At 35.2% G+C, this 22584-nt stretch overlaps 1 protein-coding gene across 15 annotated transcripts in view; it reads left to right on the top strand.

The window, feature by feature from the left end:
* The window catches only part of WNK2 (WNK lysine deficient protein kinase 2), a 114852-nt gene that overhangs the window by 67221 nt on the left and 25047 nt on the right, over window positions 1-22584 (top strand). For 11 of the 15 annotated variants that reach the window (XM_087887820.1, XM_087887819.1, XM_087887826.1 and 8 more), the window contains 12 exons: window positions 468-633; window positions 711-827; window positions 1389-1556; window positions 1891-1936; window positions 2925-3041; window positions 5760-6748; window positions 11101-11158; window positions 12061-12116; window positions 12272-12852; window positions 18943-19151; window positions 20439-20654; window positions 21735-21833. In XM_087887820.1, coding sequence (XP_087743946.1) covers window positions 468-633; window positions 711-827; window positions 1389-1556; window positions 1891-1936; window positions 2925-3041; window positions 5760-6748; window positions 11101-11158; window positions 12061-12116; window positions 12272-12852; window positions 18943-19151; window positions 20439-20654; window positions 21735-21833 — 2822 coding nt within the window. The remainder of the gene's footprint in view (window positions 1-467; window positions 634-710; window positions 828-1388; window positions 1557-1890; window positions 1937-2924; window positions 3042-5759; window positions 6749-11100; window positions 11159-12060; window positions 12117-12271; window positions 12853-18942; window positions 19152-20438; window positions 20655-21734; window positions 21834-22584) is intronic. The other 4 variants (XM_087887823.1, XM_087887821.1, XM_087887825.1 and 1 more) reach the window with 2 other exon arrangements.

Raw genomic sequence — 22584 nt, 5'->3', positions numbered from 1 at the left:
GTAGTTCCTTCAAAGAACAAAGGGATGGGCTACAACATCTCCATTTTTTCAGAACACTTTTATGAAAGGTAGCAAAGATATTTCAAATTGGGAGAAATCGTTTTCTTTTCTACAGTTCTAGAATGCTGGAGAAACTGAATCATTTTCTTTTAGATTCTTAATATTAGAGGTTTCAATAGAAGTTTGATTAAATTTGTTGCCCGTTACAGTTTACTTTATTATATGTATGTTATTTTACAAAATCCATTCCTCCCACAGTCTTGTATGCATGTAGTAAAATTGTATAAATTATACAATTACTTAAAAACCTCTCTTATATCTAGCATCATTATGATGGTGGATAAGGTCAAACTTTGCTGATAAATGTCTGATTAGTTTGTGTACTTTTGTGGACTTTTAAAGTAAGCCTGTATGCTAGTAATGTTTTGTCTTTTTTTAATTCCTGCTTTGTCATCTTACCACAAAAGTTATATGAGTCCTGATGTTGCTTCTGGTAAAGAGATGAGTGACAGTTTTGAAGGAACAAGTGGAGGTGGGAAACAAGAAGGAAAACCTTCAAAGAAACATAAAAAATCGGCACGTGCTCGTTCGCGCCAGGAAAAATCCAATAGGCCCAAGCTTACCATTTTAAATGTAAGACTCCTTCCTTTTCTTAGTTTCTAACCTATCAATTTTATTGTATTGGATCCAATGATTGGCTCTTTTTACAGGTATGCAATACAGGGGATAAGATGGTGGAATGCCAACTAGAAACCCACAATCACAAGATGGTCACTTTTAAATTCGATTTAGATGGTGATGCTCCAGAGGAAATTGCTACATATATGGTAGGATCTTTTCTTGATTTAAGAATTTTAAAACAATGTTGACATTTCAGTTTCATAAATTGCATGGATGACAATACTATTTGTATAGTTACAAAAAAAATATATTTCCAGTCTTTTGGAAATTAGCTGTTGAAGTAAAATTAATTTCTGACTAATACTCTTGATAGTCTATGCAAAGGGGAATTAGTTTAGAATAACAATTAGTTTAGAATAAACAATAAGTGAACCACAACTTTTAATCTTTGTTATTTGGGACATTTGCCATGCCTTCTGATTTATTGATAACAATCTGTTGTCTCAATTAATTGGCTCTAGTAAGATCAAAACAATTGAATTACCTTCATGATACAAAAATGTTCTGTGAAATGCCTCCTATATACTGAAGCAGTTATTTACTGTTTAATTAAACTAAGCACAAAATTTGTTTTTCTGCATGTAAAAATTCATACTATGTTTTTTTTTTTTTTAAAAAAAAGGATAAGCAATCAGGTAAAAGGGCTGTAGAAGAAACCCAGAAAAATGGCATTTTTTAAAAAATATACTTTTTGTGTATTCATATAGGTTGAAAATGAATTTATACTACCAACTGAGAAAGAAATATTTATTGAGCAACTGAAAGAAATTATTGACAAAGCAGAAGATATGCTTAGTGAAGATACTGAAGGGGAACGAAGTTCTGATCAAGGTGTCAGCCCTCAACAAGATACCTACAAGCTTGAAATCAATGAGGTATTTAAGTAAAATAAATATATTTAATGTTTCAACTACTAAATGCTTCAAACAATAAACTTTTCAAACAATAAATATTTAACATAACTTATTTATGTCCTCCAGAAGTTATGGATTGCAACTCCCATCATCCATGGTGAAATAAATCATGCCTGTTTGGGATGGATTGGAATGACTTGTGGGTCTAACAGATTATTTATATTAGTTGGCATGCAAAGAAGTATTTAATTATTTTTATGCTAGTATATTGGGTTTTTTGGTGATGAATTTGAGCAGATTCCAAATGGAAGTACTTTAATAGACTTTAGTAACACTGTTCTTTCATTTTAAATAGGAGAATCGCCAATCCCATGCAAGAACGCCCATCTACCAACAGAATGGTAAAAGTGTTTCCTTGAATATGCATGTGTATCACCCAACGCTGTAAGGCAGCGTATCTCAACCTCAACAACTTTAAGATGTGTGGACTTCAACTCCACAAATTCTCCCACATAGGAAATAAATTTCACACATCTTAAAAGTTGTTGAGTTTGAGAAACGCTGCTGTAAATTAATACTTAATTATACTAATGACATATTTTAAGATTGTGTCAAGGTCAGCCAGCCAATAGTCATTGCATTGAACACACTAATTTTCTGTGGCACTGCATTTCTTCAGAGATGTTTTTTCGTTGTTCTGTGCCAATTGCTGTGATGAGAGCCTTGGCAGAAAATAAAATATGAAACTTAATTTGGATAAGTCTATGAATAGCTTTACATTTGTCTCTCATATTGGACTTCAAGTGTTAATTTCGCAGAATGAACTTCGATCATTAATCTTCATTTGTTTTATTAACAGACATTATTTTTAAATGTGGTATTTGTCAACTTTGAAGTGAACCTGGCTGAAGCCATCTTTTGCTGCCTCATAGTTGCCACGAACCATGAGAGGGGAAAGGGAGGGGGGAAGATAGACCGGCTAACCGTCAAAACAAAAATGTTTTCCTGTGGGAACCAAGGTCATCTTAACAGGTGACTGTTGAAGGAGAGGAGTGACCAAGCAGCCTGCCAGCTATATTCATTGGACAATGTGACTGGTGACATCTGGGAGGGGGAACTTTTGCTCTTTTAAATAAGGGGAAACCCGCGGGAACTTTTAGAGTTGGTTTTCACTGGCTGTGCTGATATGATGTATCCAATAAACATGTTTTTTGAGGAATCTACCTGCCTCAGAGTTCTGATTTCAATGGGTGCGTTACTCGGAATGCTGACAGTACCACATTACATTACATTACATTATGCAATATAATGCAATACAATATGCAATAATGGACTTTTGGCTAATTGTTGGTACAAATGTTTCTTCATTTTAATATTTCCTGTCTTTAGTACTGCATACTGGGAAACGTTGGTTTATCATTTGTCCCGTTGTGGAAAATCAAGCTGCTGAAGTACCAGAATTCTCTTCTCATGCGCCTCAAAGTGCAAAGCAGTCTGACGCCCCAGGTATCTGTGAGGTTTTGATATTGAAAAAAAAAATTTTTTTTCAAGCTACTTTTAAGGGGAAGGAAACAAGGAAAAATATGTACAAACCCATTTATAAATTTATGCAAGTATGTATACATGCTTCATTTTTCTTCTCAAGTGGATGCTCATATAATTGTGGTCTCAATTGCCATTGTAAGTAAAGGACTATCTGTATGGCTAACAGCGATTAATATGCAATGTACAAAAAAAATATACATTACAGTCAACTTTCTTGAAAGTAATCAAGAATTAAAAGAGTCATGAAAAAGATGTTACAGAAAGACTAGGGATGAAATGTAATGCTTGGGACATTTGCAGATGAAGGACCTCTCCTAATAAGAGCCTGGTGGCGCAGCAGACTAATAGCCTGTTATTAACGTTCAGCTGTCTGCAATTACTGTAAGTTCGAATCTCACCAGGCTCAAGGTTGACTCAGCCTTCCATCCTTTCTAAGGTAGGTAAATTGAGGACCCAGTTTGTGGGGGCAATAAGCTGACTTTGTATAAATATACAAAAGGATGAAGGCTATTGCTTAACGCATTGTAAGCCGCCCTGAGTCTCCGGAGAAGGGCGGCATATAAATCAAATTAAAAAATAAGTAAATAAAAAAATTGCCTTGGAAAGAGAGTCATCTTCAGAAGGTTTCTTCTTCAGAAAACTCTGCACAACTCATAATGGGAGAGACAGTTTTTCAGATAATAAAATTTTGAATTTTAGAGATTAACACAATTGCACAAATTATGCTCAGCATAATACAAATTTGAACTAGTGCAAGGATAATGAGAACCCAAGTTAACAACCTATCTGCATTCTTCCGTATCTTTACAGTGTTTCAAGGGTAGTTTCACATGAAGTATACTGTAGGGGTGAAAACAGGATGTAACTGAAGTGTGAATCTGGCTCAGAAAGGATTGCAGCTGGTGCACCAACTGCAATTGCACTACCACACTTTTGGCTACAGCCACTATGTATGAGTCGTATTGTCAAAATGAAGATGTATGCTTTCAGGATTAATACAGTTCCACATAAAAATAAGCTGAGTGCTGTCCCTAAGCATAGCAGTTCTTAAACTATGGGTTGAACAAAAAGTGGGTACACATAAAATTTAACTTCTATCAGAAGTTCCTCCCATTCTACCTAAAGAAATCAACATCTGGCTGGTCCACACAATTCTACAGCAAGTTCTAGCAGAGCTCCTTTAAAAATATATCATTGTACTGCCACTTAAAGTTCCATTTAAAAAAATATTTCTGCATTTATCATTGCACCACCAAAATGGAAGATCAGGTTGGGAAATAACTGTAAGATCGGCATGCTAAGATCAGATGCTGAACAGATGAAAGAAAAGAAGCTGAGGAAGAAGATGACAAAGAATGCCTGATCAGTTCCAATAGTAATAGGTGGCTTGGGAGCAATTCCAAAACATCTAAAGCATCACCTGAACACCATCAACATTGACAAATCATCATCAGTTGCAAAAGGAAACTTTATTTGGAGTAGCTTACATCCGGCAATAATACAACAATTAACATTATTTTATTTATTTTATTTATTTATTTATTTATTTTATTCAATTTCTCCTAGTGGACTCAGGGCGGTGCACAGCCAAAACTAAAACATATAACAATACAAAATTTAAAATTATTAAAAGAATTATATACTTTGGCCCAATTTTAAAACAATTCGAATTAAAACCCATTGACAGATTAAAAGCTAAACAACTAAAAAAAATATATTAATTATTAAACAACAACATCTGTTGATAAATGGACAAAAATGTCAGATCCAGTCTAAATATCTGGATTATTGTGTGACCAACCATAATAATATTGGGCAGCAAGATGGACTGCAAACAAACTAACAATTAATTAATCAAAGATAGCTAGTACAAACACAGAAGTACTGAGAACAAAATTAATCTCTGAAAATGCACATATTTATATCCCTCTAGTTTAGAAATACTTTAAAAAATACAAGAACACACAACCACACTCCATCAAAGCAATGATGTCATCCTATGGCATGTAGATTCTAGAAAAATTATATAGTCATGAAAGAATGAGAGTAAAAGAAGGCAAATAATATCTATGTTTATTATGAAATTATTTTTTATCTTGTGGACCCCTTGAAAGGATGTCAAAGATTCTCAACAAGTACCGAATTTTGAGAACTGCTGTTTTAGAAGAAAATATTTATTTCAATCATTTAATACCTATGAAGATTGAAATAGTTGGCGGAATCACTTCATTGTGAGAATAAGTATCATAACCTTTCTGCAAAGAGTACACATTTATGGACATTACCCTGAATCAGTTTTCTTTTAGATGTGTAGATGTAATTGAAATTCTTGTCATATAAATGACTTTTAAAGTTTTATGTAATACCCTGAATGCAATGATATTAATTTTGATTTTCCAGTTGGTTAAAATGGGACAGGCTATTATGGTTAATAGCCAATGCAGTTCAGTAGAGTTGTGTTAGAAAAATCACTAGGATGAGCTGTCATACTCAGTGCAATTAAGCATGTATAATTGTTTGATCTAAAATAATTTAGCTGAAAAAATATTTCATCTTTCTTAATTTCTTTGGAAAAATGGCTAATGCTCAATGCTTGTTAAAATCTTTGTAGAAGTATTTAGATTTTAACGAAGTCATTTTCTGAATTCAGAAACATCCTTTTGCTTTTGTTGTTTATAGGTCTGGAGCTGTTGGATGACCAGCAACAGAGCTCTGCAGTGACAGAAAAACAAACAAGCATAGCTTATCAACATATTTCTAATCAACTTAGCTCCAATGAGTGTCCCAGGGGAACTCCTCCTCCTTCTCCTTTAACACAAGTTTCTGTTCCATCTTCATTAACTTCCCTTTCACAGGTCCATCCAATGTTAGCTTCAACCACACTAGAAAAAATTGCTGAAAGTACAAATCACCTAGAATGCCCTTTGCCACAGTCAGTCTTAGCCAGTCAGTGTGACACCCCTGCCCATTCTACAGCTACATCTGAAGAACGTTTTGAGGGTAAGGTCCCTCAAAATACCTCACAGCACACAGTACAAAAGAAAGATGAGAAAATTTGTTTTCCCAATGTAGAACATGAACGCAGCACAGCTGGACCGCCAAAACCATTTCAGTCTGTTCCTGTGCAGACAACAGAAAGTCCTTTCACTGTCATCTCTGATGCTCCTCTTTTGGAACTTCAGTCTTCAACCCAAACCCCCAGTTTGTCAGACAATACTCAACTTGGCCAGATATCACATTCTTTTGTAGACCAGATACCTCCCATACCTGCTGTCTCTGAACTTCCGGTTTCAGCAACATCTCAACTTTCAAGTCCTCCTCACCTCTCAACAGCTGTATCCCAATTGCATATGCCAACCCAGTCCCAGCCGGTTGCATCCACTGGCTCTGCCATGACTGCACCTCAACCACCTTGTATGGTAGAATCAGATGGTGAAGGACCACCAAGAGTTGATTTCACTGACAACACAATAAAAAGTTTGGATGAGAAACTTCGCAACCTGCTGTATCAAGAGTATATTCCAACATCATCTGCTTCAGCAGCAACACCAGACCAAGTGGATGGTGAATTTAATCTGGCATCTTTGCCTGCACTTGTGTTAGATTTGAAAATTCCTGGAGTTGGCTTGGATGCTCACGTGGCTGAAGATCAATCCTCTCCAATTCTGGCAAGTCAAACCATTCATTTAGAAATCATGAAGATGCCTATTAAAACTGCTGTTCTAATAAATATTTTCAACATTGGTCCTATTGCTGACTTCTAAGGGTCAAACTATAATTGTTACCTATCAGTACTGAGGTACTAAAACCCCCCAAAAAATTCTTCCATTTTTTTAAAAAATGTAAATCTTCCATGTTTCCAAAAACTTCATTAAAAAAAGAAATCAGATGCCCCTTACTTAAAATTCATTGCATTCATAATAATATCTTATTTACATTGACACTTCTTCGAACTCAGTGTTATTGAATCAATTTTAATATCTTAAACTAAAAGATGATTAAGGGCACCATTGCAAAATAAGTAAATAAAGGTGAATCGGAACTCAGCCTTATTTATTTTATTGACCTGAATAGAAAATATATATCATGACAGAATTTCCCTTTTCACTTAAAGTTGGTCTTTTCTCATTTTGGCCTTTATTAATTTTTTACTAGATCTGATGTGAATGAAGGCCAGTCGTATTATGTCACATTTAGTAGCCAAATACAATATGTGATTTTTAACACTAGATTCTAAAATATACTTGATAAAAATGTCCTTCATGAGTAAAAAGCATAAACTTGTTAGAGTTTATACCAGATGAAACAAAAGAATATACCTTTCCTTCTCTCCCATTATAATTGCAAATTGTATCAATTCACTCATCTCTGTTGTATTGACAGAAAATCTAGGCCCGTGATGGCGAATCTATAGCACATGTGCCACAGGTGGCACGCATAGCCATATCAGTGGGCATGCCAGCTCAGCTCTGGCGGCACGCGCGCTCTGGCCAGCTGGTTTTTGGGCCTTCTGGGCCCACCAGAAGTAGGGAAACAGGTTGTTTCCTGCCTCTGGAGGGCCTTGGGGGGGGGCATGGGGAAGGACTGTTTTTCTTTCTTACCTGGCTCCAGATCCTCTCTATGCATCTGCGGAGGGCGAAAACAGCCTTTCCCACTCCCTCGGAGGCCCTCCAAAGGCCTGAAACGGCCCATTTCCCAACTCCCGGTGACGTTTTTTGCTGTCCCCAGCCTCCAGAGACTCCTAGAGGGCCAGATAAATAGAGAGGATCTGGAACCAGGTAAGAAAGAAAAACGGGCCTACCAGGCCATCGCGTGCCAAGAGCGGGGGGGGGGGTTGTGCGCAGGGCAGGGCGCATAGAATTATCGGTGTGGGCATGCGCACACGACCCTCCCCCGCCCCCCCTCTCCTGGCACGCGATGGCAAAAAGGTTAGCCATCACTGGTCTAGGCAACACATTTCATTAGTATCCAAGAAAAGGTATAAGTACTGTAAAGAACACCATCTTCAATTAATTTTTTAAAGTACATTAGTCTCAGAATGTCTTAATTTGGTGAATAGATGTATGTCAAACTTTATAAATATTTGACGAGAATATTCCAAGTTCTGAGTCTTCAGGCAATAAAGAGAGCCTATTCCCTGGAATTGCTCAAGGAATCAGAAGATTTCCCAGTGGTTAGATTACTTATTAAACATCTGGCCCACAGAAGTTGTCCAGAAGGAAACATGCCCTACAAATGCTTTTCATATTTTCTGGACCTCATAAAAAAGCAATAAATTCTTAATAAAGGAAGTGCTTCAGGATGGAAAGTATTCAATCCAATCCTTGCAATCCTGTACCGGGGATGCATTCGCATGCACGCGTACATACACACAAACATTCACATACTTTGTTGGATCTTTCAAATATATCTCTCTTATTCTATCTATCCCTTTTTCTAATTGTTCTTAAGTTCAGATGCTGAAATTCCTGGCATACTTTTTGATTTGTCTTCGGATTCATGTTAGTATTCAGAATGAGCTCCAGTATTCTATTGTTGTAACTTCTTACAAGACATTATGTTTGCAGTAACCTGTGTATCTAGGGTATCTTACTAATTATGTGATTCATCTCATGATCTCAGTCTTCGAGATTATATGCTTTCTTTGTCACCTATAGAGCCCTAGGATTCTAGTTAATTTTTTAAAAAAATATATCTACAGCTTCTTTCCTTATAGCTGGTACATTTATATAACATACACAAATAAGCATCACTACTTAAGAAGAAGAAAAAATTATGCATCTTCAGTTATGTGGCTAGTTTCCTAGAAATCATTATTATCAACTTGAGATATCTAATGTGGGCCCAAATATAATCTACATCTCCAGTATGTTTTCAAAAACAGATTTGCATCTAATACGTAGACCTCCTTTTACAATATATGATAACTTTCCTGGTCTGTGAATGTGCTCAATCATGTGCTCACAGATTTTTCATTTCAAAGCCAGACAGTAATAATGTCTAGATATGAGACTGTCAGGCTGGCAGTTAGTGATGGCTAAAAATTATCCAAAAGAAAAATATCCCTTACTATGATCCTTCTGAAGGTCTAGTATTTTCTCCTGACCAACATGCCATAGAAGCTAAGAAGATGCTATGTATTGAGTCATCCTGTAAATATGTGCATAGCGTCTTAGATTATTACTCAAACTGGCATTATTGCTCTCCTCCTGAAATTCTGGTCTCAATCTAGTTCATCTTTGAAAACATATTTGTTCAAGAAAAAGTGACTATCCATGAATAAACCATGTAAAACACATTTGATTTCATCCTTAATAAATCCATATGAGACATGTTTCATTATTTCTTTGTAGAATCAAATGAGTGATAAAATTAAGCTATTACCAAGTTGAATTTAAACAGAGTGTTGCTTCTGCCTCTTGTTAATTTCAAAAACGTAATCCAACCTTTATTAGTTTATTATTATGTTAACTTCTCAATTCTTCTGATAAGATACTTCCTACTAGTATTTGTTAGGTGTTCCTATTCATCGGTGTTCTGTTAGGATTGTGAAGAAGAAAGTTCTTCTTCCAGAAAAGGACTTCAATATTACCTTCCAGTCAAAAAATGAGACTTCCAACTATATTGAACACATGCCGGTCCACATGGAAAAGTTCTTTAGATACGAGTGTATTGCTGAACATTTTGAATAATTTAATGGCCCAGCTAATCCATACTTTTTAAACATGACATAGAAAATTCAAACAAGAAGGGAAAGGGACATTTGAACATTTGGCAAACTAAAATTCTTTAACCAAAGTTGGAACAGCATGGACCTGGTAAAGAGTAATACAGATAGTCCTTGATTTACGACCACAATTGAGCCCAAAATTTCTGTTGCTGAGTGAGACATTTGTTAAGTGAATGTTGCCTCATTTTACAACCTTTCTTGCCACAGTTGTTAAGTGAATCGCTGCAGTTGTTAAGTTAGTGACCCGATTGTTAAGTGAATCTGGTTTTCCCCTTGACTTTGCTTGTCAGAAAGTCACAAAAGGACCCAAGATATTGCAACTGTCATAAATGCAGGTCAGTTGCAAGAAGCATCTGAATTTTGATCACCTGATCATGGGGAATGTTGCAACAGTTTTAAGTGTGAAAGTAATAAATCATAAGTCGCTTTTTCAATGCTGTTGTAACTTTGAATGGCCACTAAATGAACTGTTGTATCGAGGATTCCCTATGTCAGTGTTTCTCAACCTTGGTAGCTTCAAGATGGGTGAACTTCAACTCCCAGAATCCCCCAGCCAGCAGCTCTGGCTGGGGAATTCTAGGAGTTGAAGCCCACCCATCTTCAAGCTTCCAAGGTTGAGAAACACTGCCTTATATGTCTTGGACATCTCAAACATAAAGCTTTTTTCTCAAATATATGCCGGATATATGTCAAAGATGAAATCATTATTATGTAAATTAATCTTAAAGCCAACATAAATTACGCATACAAATATGTGTGCTCACATGTGTCCATGTAATTTTTTTCAACTATGTTTGTAATTCTTTACTGCCAAGAGCTATATGGTTGTGGCACTTTAGAAATCAAATCAATGTACTACACTCTGTTTTCTGTGATTTTAATGTAACCACATGTGGTACAGTATGAACTAGAAACGTGAAAGAAGTTCACTCCCAAAATAAGCAGAAAAGGAAAAATTGACTCCTTTCTTTTGCGTAATGTCCCTCTTCTAGAAGACTACTCTACAGTACTGTGAACTCAGAGTACTAAAAATCAGAAGAGGGACTGTATAAATTTTACATATCATTTAGGTTGAGAAAACAGAAGTTTATATGAAACAGTATTTAACATATTAAACATTAACCATGTGGTGCCAGAAGGGAATGAAGTCTCCAAACAGTGAAATGCAAATCAGTGACTTAAGAATGGTTTTCTTTAAGATGAAATATAAAAATAATTTTAGAGTTTATATATTTCTATACAGATTAAAAACTTGCAAGATTAATTTAAATTGTTATATTTTGCTTATAGGTAGAACAATCTGATGTTACAAGCACCGGAATCCAGCATTCAGAAATAAACAAAGCAGGTAGTAGAGCATAACTTTAATATCCATTTTTCTTTCTAAGAATATATGAACAACAATGTGGTAGGTTATTAGATATAATTATTAAGAAAACTAGGAATTAGTGAATGTGTGTACCACAATAGCAATGCAGAATGTAGTAATTTCAAGATAAAATTTAATATGTAATTCTCATGGAAAATTTATGTATGGAAATATATGATGATAATTTTAATATACGAAATGTTAAATATGAATGCTATATAAGTAATGCTTTTACTTCTGATTAGGAAGCCAAGCCATATAAATTATATGCATATGGTTTTAAACAACATGATGTATCTTTTACATATTTGTATACAAGCCACTCAGTCACTCAAGTAATTTTATCCAGGAAAATCCAATGGGCAAATTAGGAAACCATGATTTTGTTCCCTATCGTATATGTGGAAAGCAGGGGGGCATTTTTTTCTGAACTGATTTTAAGTAGAAAAAATTGAAATGTTACTGTTTTTAATTATGAAGATCGTGTATCATTTTTCTGTGATGCATATTTTAACAATATTTTCAGTAATGATTGTAAGAAACAAATATCTTATTTTTCTTTAAGCCTTCTTAATAGATTATATTAGACATTGCATAGAACGTTCTAAGATAGATCATGTTGTTTAAAACCATATGCATATAACTGAAATTATAATCTTTATGGTGATATCAAGCATTGGATCTACCACCATGATTTATGTTTAATTCATATATATCTGACCTATAGTCTTGAATATAACAGTGAAACTAGAGTTATGGCCTTTGAGGATTTTATTAAATAAGAATTTTTCATATTTAAATTTTGCCTTGCTCTAAAATTTACCAATCCAGATATATGCATGTTTTCTTTTTTGTTTGTTTGTTTTCAATATATTAAACAGGTCAAGATGTAAATGTCAGTTCACCTACTACTATCTTAACATCAGGATACACTCAGGTACTGTTACCTTATATTGGTTTTTTTTCCTACATCTTATCCCATTCCTCAGACAATTGCAGCTAATGAAGGCCACTATTAATTCCTATAAAAATAATGTTTAAAGGCAGGTAAGACATTAACTAACTAAGCCTTTCTTTCATTTATTATTTCAGGTTGTTTCTTCTTCACTTACAGAAGACCAGAAGGACATTGCCAAGAAAAACAAATATCAAAAAGATGGTTTTATAGACTCCAATGTCAAAGAAGCGGAAACACCAGCAAAAACTATAGGCAGATTTTCAGTGATCAGCACTCAGGATGAATTAACTTTATCATCTGTGCATTCCTTGAGGTATTCTGCACCCCCAGATGTTTATCTGGACAATCAGCCTTCTAGCCCTGATACAAAGTCACCTCTGCGCCGTGTGCAGACAGCTTCCTCTTTTGATGTTCTTTATGGAAAGGATTCCAGTGATTCTGGAGATGAATCTTTTCCAGGAAAACAAGATGTGTCTGCACTGTCACCTCAGAGCAATAGACTGGGAAATGACAACATTAAAAAGACTTCATGTATTCTGCAAAAGTCAGTAAAGTCAAGTTCACAGGGCCTTAATTCTCCAAATGGTCATGGATCAAAAATCCCAACTATCAACATAACTTCTTTCCATTCTCAGTCATCATACGTGAGTAGTGACAATGACTCAGAGTTTGAAGATGCAGACATGAAAAAAGAATTGCAGAACCTGAGAGAAAAGTATGTTTCCGTTTTATCCAAACAAAGGGGTTTTTTGTGCATATGTGTTTGAGCAGCTTATCCAAATACACTTTGACATCTTTTGTCATTTGTTCCTTTCTTTTATTTATTTATTTTTATTAGATTTTGAAAGCATTTATCTCAAGTTGTTTTATGCATTTGATGTACAATATTCTTTCCATGTTTTTGTTCTCATTTTTTTGATAAAAGCAACATTGTGCAGTAAAGAAAAATTGGACATCGTATATTACAAGACAAAAGTGGCTTTATTCACCAAGAGGCATTTAATTGCCTTCAGAACTGCCAAATAAATGGAATTCACATCGAGCAAGGACATCATATACTTAGGATTTTTTTTCAATCATTTACTCCTTGGAAGAATTGAATAAAAGATAGCACTATTTGAGCCAAAAAATACTTTCAGAAATATAATTTGTTTTGCTAATTGAAGTGGCAATAACTTTTGTCCCAGATATAGTAAAATTATTTAGGACAAAAGTATGCTTTGTCTATAGAAGACACATGAACTCTTGAGCCAATCCAGTCTAAATGGATAAAAATATTGTTTTGTGTCTTCTAGTGTCTTGCTTTTCTGTGGCTGGAAATTAAACTTGCGTCCGCTGAGGCTTATTTGAGAATTTGTTGATTAAAGTATTGGTAAATCAGTCTCAGTGAAAGAGTCTTTGGACTAGGTAGTTCCTAGGTTCTTTATTTTATTCATTTATCATTAAATGTATACATTGCCCATCTCACTGTCCAGCCTGGAAGAAATGTATGGTCTTGGATTTAAATTATTGTAGCTTCTCCATCTAAGTCTAAGTTGATGCTGGCACTTGAGAGAGCCACATATAGACAGAACAGGGACCTTGATTTACAGAGAGAGATGAATAAAGCTCCATATTATTGCAATTTCAACCTCTATATTGAACTTTTATTTTGTCCAGTTACTTTTCCAACACCACCTCCATCACACATCATCTGTTGTGTTGCACTAACCTATGCATCACCAATGGTATTTTGAAGAAACAATACCCTTGTTAATTAAATTTAGGGATTAGTTTGAAGAGATGAATTCTTTCTTTTTTTTTTTTTTTTTTTATTGAAAAAGTTTTCAAATACAAATTTTTCCCCCTTTTTCCCCCCCCTCCCCCCCTCCCTAACCCCCCCTCCCCACCCTTCCCCCCCTGTGACTTCTTCGTAACAAAAAAAAACCCTAATTCATAACAGATTACTTACTCCCTCCTCAAAATACTGACCTTTACTTACTAAAAGTATTATAAATCCCCCTTTATCCATACATTTCAGAGAAGAAGAAGAGAAAAAAACAAAAAAAAACAAACACATTATACTATAACTATTATAAAATAACTTCTAATTTAGCATAATAGTGTTTTATATCTATACATTATTGCAACAATTCAAAACCACCTTCCACTTTAAAACTATACGATAAGTCCTACTTTAATAACATTTCAAAGCGGGCTCCCCATAAAATCTAATTTAACATTTATTCCACTCTATCCATTTCCTCCACTCCCCTAAATGTATCACTTAAAAATCCCTTTTCTTAAACTAATCAGTCTGTAGCTAGCTTATTCACCCACTGTCTTACAAATTTACCATACACAACAATTCTTGATATCTTTAATTCACTGCCCACACTACTTAAAAATATATATATATATATATTCCATTATATCTAAATAAAAAAAGAAAAGACAATAACTTTAAATTTATAGTCCATATAATATCTTCTTGAAGTCTTTCCACTGGATTGTTAAAACCAACATCCATAATAGGGTAACATAGCTTGCTGATGCAACAGTTTATTCAAGATCTCCAATCATATCTGCCCCCATCAGTAGTAAACATCTTCTTATATATATAAAAGTAAAAACAACCACCCGAGTGACATTATAATTATATTCCATATAATAATAATTGTGGGTTTCATCAGGATTATTAATTTCCATCATCGTATTGGGTAACAACCCGATCTTCTGCATGTCCCAATGTGATTCTCTTGCCTTATAATTCAAGATAATTATAATATATTTATCAACACAAAAAGAAGTTTCAAAGTAGATAATTCAAAACCATCAATTTGAGGCTCTTTCCATGTCCCAAAATTACGGCAATGCAGAGATCTGCCACTATCCTCAGGATGATATTGACCAATATGTCGCCTCCTCTATGTTTTCACATAATCATTCATATTTTAAAATCACTGGCTTCACTGTTGCTTGGGTTAGAAATTTCTATTTTTGTACAACCTATTTCTTTTTTTGTTTTCTTTTTGTGGGTTTGACTTCCATCCTAATTTTTTGTGTCTCGCGTTTCTTTTTTATCCCTTGTATATCCTCTAATTGGTTTCCATGCTTGTCCTTGCCTTGATAAGTCATCACATTAAAATCAGATGGCACTTCTCTCAAATTTGTAGATAATCCAGCTGGGGTATCCGATAAATCCAAAGGCAATTTATCTGGTACAGTCTCTGTCTTTAGTTCCAGCTCCTTCTGCTTATCCTGTATTATATCTGAAGACGTTAAATTCATTTTCAACCTATTTTGATAAAATTCTTCCGCTCTTTCAACAGTATTTAACTGGTATCTTTCTCCTTGATATCTCAATATAATACCAACTGGGACGTCCCACCGGAATTGAATATTTCTCCTTTTTAACTCAGACACCAGAAAGCCAAATTTCTTCCTTTCCATTAATATCTTAGGTGGGAGTTCCTTGTAAATCCAAATCTTTCTTCCATACAATTGCAAATTAGAATTGAAGGAATTTTGCACAATTTTATTCCTAATTTCTTTATCTGAAAAATAGATTACCACATCTCTAGGCAATTGCCTTTGCTTGGCAGTCCAGGAGTTTATTCGATAAGCTCTGTCAATCCTACAAAACACTTCCTCAGGTTGAATCTTTAAAATCCCAGCTAGAAATTCAGAAGATATTTTCCTTAAGTCATCTCTGTTATTTTCCTGCAAACCTCTAAGTCTTATTGCATATTCTGTGAAATTATGTTGTATCTTTAGAACCTCTTTTTCAATCCTCTGTTGCAGGTTTTCTACATTACCAGACTTTTGGTCAGCATCCATTTTAAATTTTTCTTCTGAACTATAATCCTGAATATTTAACAAATCATTTTCAATTTTTTGAATTCTATTGTCCAATTTGTCTTGAATTTCATCCATTTTTGACTCTAGTAAATTAGTATTTGTATCCAACCGAATCATGAATTCTGACACTTTTAAAAATTTTTGCTGCAAAAAGTCAAACTTGGATTTCACCAATTCCTTAGTTTCCTGCTTAAATTTTTCAAGTTGCTGATTCACAATCTCATCCCTTCTTTCAATCTCCTCTAAGAGAAATTCTATTATATTAAAATCAGGTTTCTGGGACTGAAGAGTTAAAACTTGTTCCTTTAAATTCTTAGTTTGCTGTTTGCTGCTGGCCGCCGCCAGACGTTCCTTTGGGATCGTCAGCTTCCACAGCCTGTCAGAGCCGCCTTCACAACGGAACGGCGGCTCGAAAAAACTCCGTTCCCATGAGGAAACGGAGATAGAGCCGGCAGGGGTGGGTAGAACTCTCTGCAGAGTCCCAAAAGTTTTTCTTTTACTTTTGGGATGGAGCGGATGAGATGCCCCATATCCCCAGCCGCTGCTCCGGGCTTTGGGAGACCTCTGCTAATGCAGAGCCAGGCGTCAAAAGCAAGCCTGCGAATTTGACAGATTACTCAAAGAAAATGTGAGCTGGACCTGTAATACTGAAGCGCAAGTATTTTACTTATCTTTTAAAAATTACTTAAGAGAATAGAGGAAGAGAAAGAGGAAAAAAGTTTTTTTTTTAAAATGGCGTCTGCCGCGGCTGGAGAAGAGTTTGAGAGGGAAAGTTCTTCCGTTTTTTATTATTACAATGTAGCGGAATAAATACCACTGGCTACATTTGTAGACAAAACTCCGCTCCTGTTTTTGTTTTTCTCTTTTTCCCCTGGAGGCCTGATTGTTGCTGGCTGGAAGTCTTTTGTCTTGTTTTTTTTTTTTTCTTCTAACAAAGCCTGCTTAGGCGGAAACATGGCACTGAGGTTTGTGAAGTCAGACAAACAAATAGGTGGGGGGGAGATGAATTCTTTCTTATTGTGAACAGATTTGTCTATAAACAATTTATGGATATATGTTACATAAGTATCTTTATGTGATTGCATAAGACTCCAGGCTTTATATAGAAAATATCTGCACAGTATTTTTCTGCTGTTTGTACATGTTGTTATGCATTTTATTAATTTCTTGGTTTTCTTTTTTTGTTTGTTTGTTACTATGTTAATATCCTGTTTTGTTGTTTGATTTATATAATCATGTAGTTGGTGTGATCTCTTAGCAACAGCATAGGTAGAACTTCGGGATGACCTGTCTTCAGTCTGGCCCCTAAAAATCTTATTAAACCATTACTGGTACAATTGAATCCATCCACCATGCAACCATCCACAAGGTTGCTCTATTTCCTTCCATCTTTCCCAGCATTATGGGCTTCTCAAGACAGCTGAGTAATGTGCCTTGACTGAGACTCTGTATTGATTTGTCTTATGATCTGTTTCCTTGTTTTTTGACTCCCATTCTTGGGTGTCTTTTCCAACACCAACATTGACTCTTTCTGTCTTGCTTCTTCAAAATCCCTTCCCCCCCCGCCTTTTTTTTTGTTTCCATGGAGTGACATAAAGAAAATTATTTGCTGTATCATTCTGAATGTTGTAGGTATAGGCATATCATGTCCTCCAAATATCTTTTGCAAGGCCTTCATTGATAAACTTGTCAACTGCCAATCTATGGCATATTTCTTGATTGCTTGTTTCTTTATTGTTAATTGCTGATAGTTGATCCTAAAAGGTAAATGCTATCTTTAGTGTCAATTTTTAGATTGGTTGCTGAACCTATTGTCATTAGTCTTGACTTGACTATATTTAATTTTATTCCTATGTTTTCACTTTCATCAGTAGAATTTCAGTTCATTTGTATTTTCAGATGTCCAAGCATAGCACAAGTATTTTGTACTTTTGTGCTTTTGCACTGTATTTTGTACTTTAATCTTTATTCATTTTGATAAAGTTTAATTTAACATTAATACATGATTATTATTTATTGTTTGCCTTTAATGGCAAAGTCTCCTTTGAGTTGAACTGGACTGCTGATGGCACATATGGCCACATTGTTTTCTTACAGCCAATACAGAAATGATTTCCCATTGCTTTCTTTGGAGATGGTAGTATACAAGTCTGGGACTTCACAGTCTAGCTTACAGTCTAGCTTACAGCCTTCATATCACCTTCGGATTTTTCATCCAAGTATTATCCAATTCTACCCTATTTAGCTTCTGAACTCTTGATGAGAGAACATCCCCTACTAACGCTTGAATCAAAATCATCAGTATTCTCAGGGCAAAATTCACAGGTCTCTAGTCTTCTGGTTCTTGTTTCAGTTTCTCATGTTTCAGACTCTTTTTTCCTGAGTTTCTTTATTCCTTATTCATTGACCATATTGCATTTGAATGAAGTAGGCGTTTCCTTGTAACTATTGCATTTTGTACTGTCCCATTGGTACCTTTTTTAAAAATAAATTTATAGTAAAATAGATTATTCTTCTGGTTCCTCTACCAAAACCTCTGTATATTATTTGAACTATTCTTTATCCTGTGTGGTGTAGCCTTTTCTTGAATTCTTTTGCTGTTTCATGCTTGTCCTTTCACTATATTTAGCACTTGACTGTCAAAACAATTTGCTGTTCTCATTGTTTTGATCATGCAACTTCTTAAAATATATATGCTAGCTTCCTCACTCTTCCTGAATGATTAATAAGCTTACACAAATGTGCCTTCTTTTTCATCATAGAGATGGTTTTCGTATTAGGACCATAAACCATGGTAAAAGCCACCAATTTTCACTTTGAAATTTATCTCCTGCAATGTACTTTTTTTAAAAAAAATATTTGGTAATGATGTGACCAAATGTATATTCTAACATACGTTCTTAGAAATAGAGATGTCTTAATTTAAGAGTTACTTTCTTTCAATGCTTTCATGTTTATTCTTCAGACACATGAAGGAAATTACTGAATTGCAGTCCCAACAGAAAAAAGAAATAGAAGCTTTGTACTTCCGTCTGGGAAAACCACTGCCACCCAATGTTGGGTTCCTTCATTCTGCTCCACCAAGTGGCCGCCGAAGAAGAACAAGCAAGCACAAATTAAAAACTGGGAAATTGCTAAACCCCGTTGTCCAGCAGCTCAAAACATCAAGTACAAGTATGTTTACAAGTGATATCTTCCTAACATACATTCAGTGAAAGTTTCAAATTGTTCGATTATTTTCTTGGGATTTCATTTTTTTTTTATTTGCAATTGTATTGTTCAATCAAAAGAAAAGGGTAAAGATCTATATGATTTATTTTATTTAGTTTGTCGAACATGTACGAGATAACAGGCATAGGTATAAACATGGACATGAACAAGGAATGAGTACAAATAAAAGGGGACAGTAGGACAGGGACAGTAGGCACGCTGGTGCACTTATGCACGCCCCCTTTACGGACCTCTTAGGAATGGGGTGAGGTCCATGGTAGGCAGTTTAAGGTTGAAGCTGTGGGGGTTGAAGCTTTGGGGGTTAGAGGATGTAACAACGGAGTCAGTAAGAGCATTCCAGGCATTGACCACTCTGTTGTTGAAGTCGTATTTTCTGCAATCAAGTTTGGTGCGGTTTACCTTGAGTTTGTATCTATTGTTTGCCCATGTATTGTTGAGGTTGAAGCTGAAGAAGTTGTTGATAGGTAGGACATTGTAGCAGACAATTTTGTGTACTATGCTTAGGTGAGACCGTAGGCGGCGTAGTTCCAGGTTGTCCAAGACAAAATTTCAGGCCTGGTGGCATAATTGTGAGCAGAGGAGTGGAGTACTTTTCTAGTGAAATATATTTAATATTTAATATATTAATATTAAATATTTAATAAATAAATAAATAGATTAAATAAAGGATTTGTCCTTAGCTTTCATGGGGAAGGGAATTAAATTAGGTTGAACCATTAAATGCAATGTAGCAAAGCCATATTAAACCTTTCGCGTAAATTCCTTTCATTTTTATTTTCTATGATTATGTCTCATTTATTTACATTGTCCGAAATATTGTTAGGATGATTCTTGAGTTTGGTGCACTACTTTGCAGTATGAAAGTAATGCAGCATTACTTTTCTTTTTATTCTCTTCATTCTTTAAAAAAAAATCAAAATAAAATAAAATTAGGTGAAATATGGACTCAATGGAGTCACCAACATTAGCGACCGTGAACATCACATTGGAGACATTGATGTGGAGACACTATCGATAAAAATTGCAAAACTATAGCCATTGTTGATTTTTTTATATACAGTTTAATGAGAATTGATAGGAATGGTTGATTCTCTGCAGCTGATTTTCTGAACATGTATGGATTTTGGTCAGTTAAAAAATCTTCAGAATTTTTGAAGTTTTCTTCAGATAATAGTTTCATATTCTTTTATTGCTTTCAAGCTTAATGATTTTTGCATACATCCTGTTTAGGCAATATATCAGAGCATAAAGACCCTTTGGCTAAGGGAAGCACTAGAGCTCAAACAGACTCTACTGAAGCAACAGGACTGACTGTGTCCACATCAGCCATACTTGAGAGCTCAGTTCAGACTCAGCAACCTTGCTCTGTCAAGGCTTCATTATCCTCTGACATTTGCTCTGGAGTAGCTTCTGAAGGAGGTGATGTCCGTGGAAATTCTGGCCAAGGTGATTTTATATCTTCAGAGTCATCTTTTACTCTATATTAAAACAGTCATTTTTCCACAGGAGAACAAAATATGTGTTAAAGTGAGAAAAGGAAGTTTAAGGCTTTCTTTTTTACTTGCTATACTGATTAGATTTTTAAACCACCTTTCCTCCAGGACCTCATGGTGGTATATACTGTATATATAGCACTCCATGCTCCATTTTTTCCTCACAACAGCAACCTGTGAGGTAGGTTTAGCTAGAGAGAATGTCCAGCCCAACCTCACCAAGAAACATCTGCTCAGCATATTGATTCAAAGCCTGTAGAAATGATGCTAACTGTGATACAATTAGAAAAGCTGCTGATGTAAATCTAATAGCAATTTCACTGACCGTTCAAGGGGTAGATGTCTTAATTTGCTGGTGTTCATTTTGAAAATGAGCCACGAGAGGAAAATCAGTAGAGTACAAATACAAAATGCAGTCAATGTTAAGGAAGAACCAATAGAGCATAGAGCACTTTAAAAAAAAAAAAAGATCAGTAAAATTGTCCGTTGTAGATTGAAATTATTTGCAAACAGGGAAGCTGAGTCCTTTTTTATCTTGCTTCATATTCTTCGGTTCTCTTAAGTCCCCATCCTTTTCCTGCAGATGCAGAATTTTTCGGATTAAAGTGTATTACTGGCCTGCAAAAATGTAATTCAGAAATAATTACTCTTTAATCACTTGGCATAAATTTTGGCTTTCATTAGAAAGTCTACTACATTCAGTAGTAGCACTGTTACCTCTCATAGCATAGCTTCATGATGGTATTGTAGCAGTAGAGTCCTTACACAGCTGCAAAGTGTTGAGATGATTACAAATGGTCGCCTCTGGTTTTGCATGTTCTGCCCAACTAATCCTATGAAGTATCTATTTTCTTCTGCTGTTGTTTTCACACCCTTTTGCTTATAGCCAATGAACTTACTCCTCTGGGGCAAGGTTAAAATGGAGGTGTGGATGATTAACTAACAAAGCTGATATGACTGATGGTGACATCTAATCACAGCTATTTGTACTTTATAAGTGTCTTTGTTTTCTTCCCTTTATATTCATTTGCAGGCTGGACGGTTTTCCACCAAACGTCTGAGAGAGTGACCTATAAATCTAGTAGCAAACCTCGTACCAGATTCCTCAGTGGACCTGTGTCTTTGTCCATCTGTTTGTATTTGTTCTTTTGTATTTTATCACAGCCCATCTTTCTTTTGTCATCTTTTTCAAAACTCATTTTCATCGATTTATCTAATATGCTTGGCAGGAAGCCCCTTCTTGTAGACAATCACTCCCCTCCTCCCTTTTTTTAAAGTAATCATCTTAATTTAATTTATTTTGTTTCATATGGAAAGCTTTTGAACACTGCTTTTGGCTCATGCCTGGGTATCAAAAGCATGTGTGGAAGATCTCATCAATTTATTCTATAGTCTTATGGTAAATTCTTATCTTGGACGTATCTTTATGTGATTTTGCGTTGGAGTAATTTTTAATTTGCAATGTGACAGTTATAAATGTCTGCTGTCCTGATTCCGGTGATACCAAATCGAAACCCAGGCTTCTGTACACGAATGGTCTCTTTCACACATGCTTGGACTATGAAGACATGCATGTAGCAAGCTGATACAATTCTAGAAGGTCACTGAAGGGTAGAACATCTGCACAAGGGCTGTATTCAAACAATATACAGTACTGTTTATATCCACTTTGTTGTTGTTGTTATTGTTGTTATTATTACGTTATTTCTCCTGTCCCTTGCATGTAGAAATGCTGAGAAATGCTCCTGCTAGCTCTTTAACACCATCTTTTCTAGGCAGCATTTTCCCCCATATTGTGTACTTTTGGGTTACTTTAAATGAATTTTCTTAAATGTGATTGTTTGGTTATCACAAAGTACAATATGACTTTTATTAGACATTCA

Source organism: Pantherophis guttatus, chromosome 2 (assembly GCF_059756535.1).
Source record: "Pantherophis guttatus breed Tessera chromosome 2, ASM5975653v1, whole genome shotgun sequence".
NCBI lineage: Eukaryota > Metazoa > Chordata > Lepidosauria > Squamata > Colubridae > Pantherophis > Pantherophis guttatus.
Note: the sequence above shows the minus strand (reverse complement) of the source record. Positions and strands in the feature narration are given on the sequence as shown.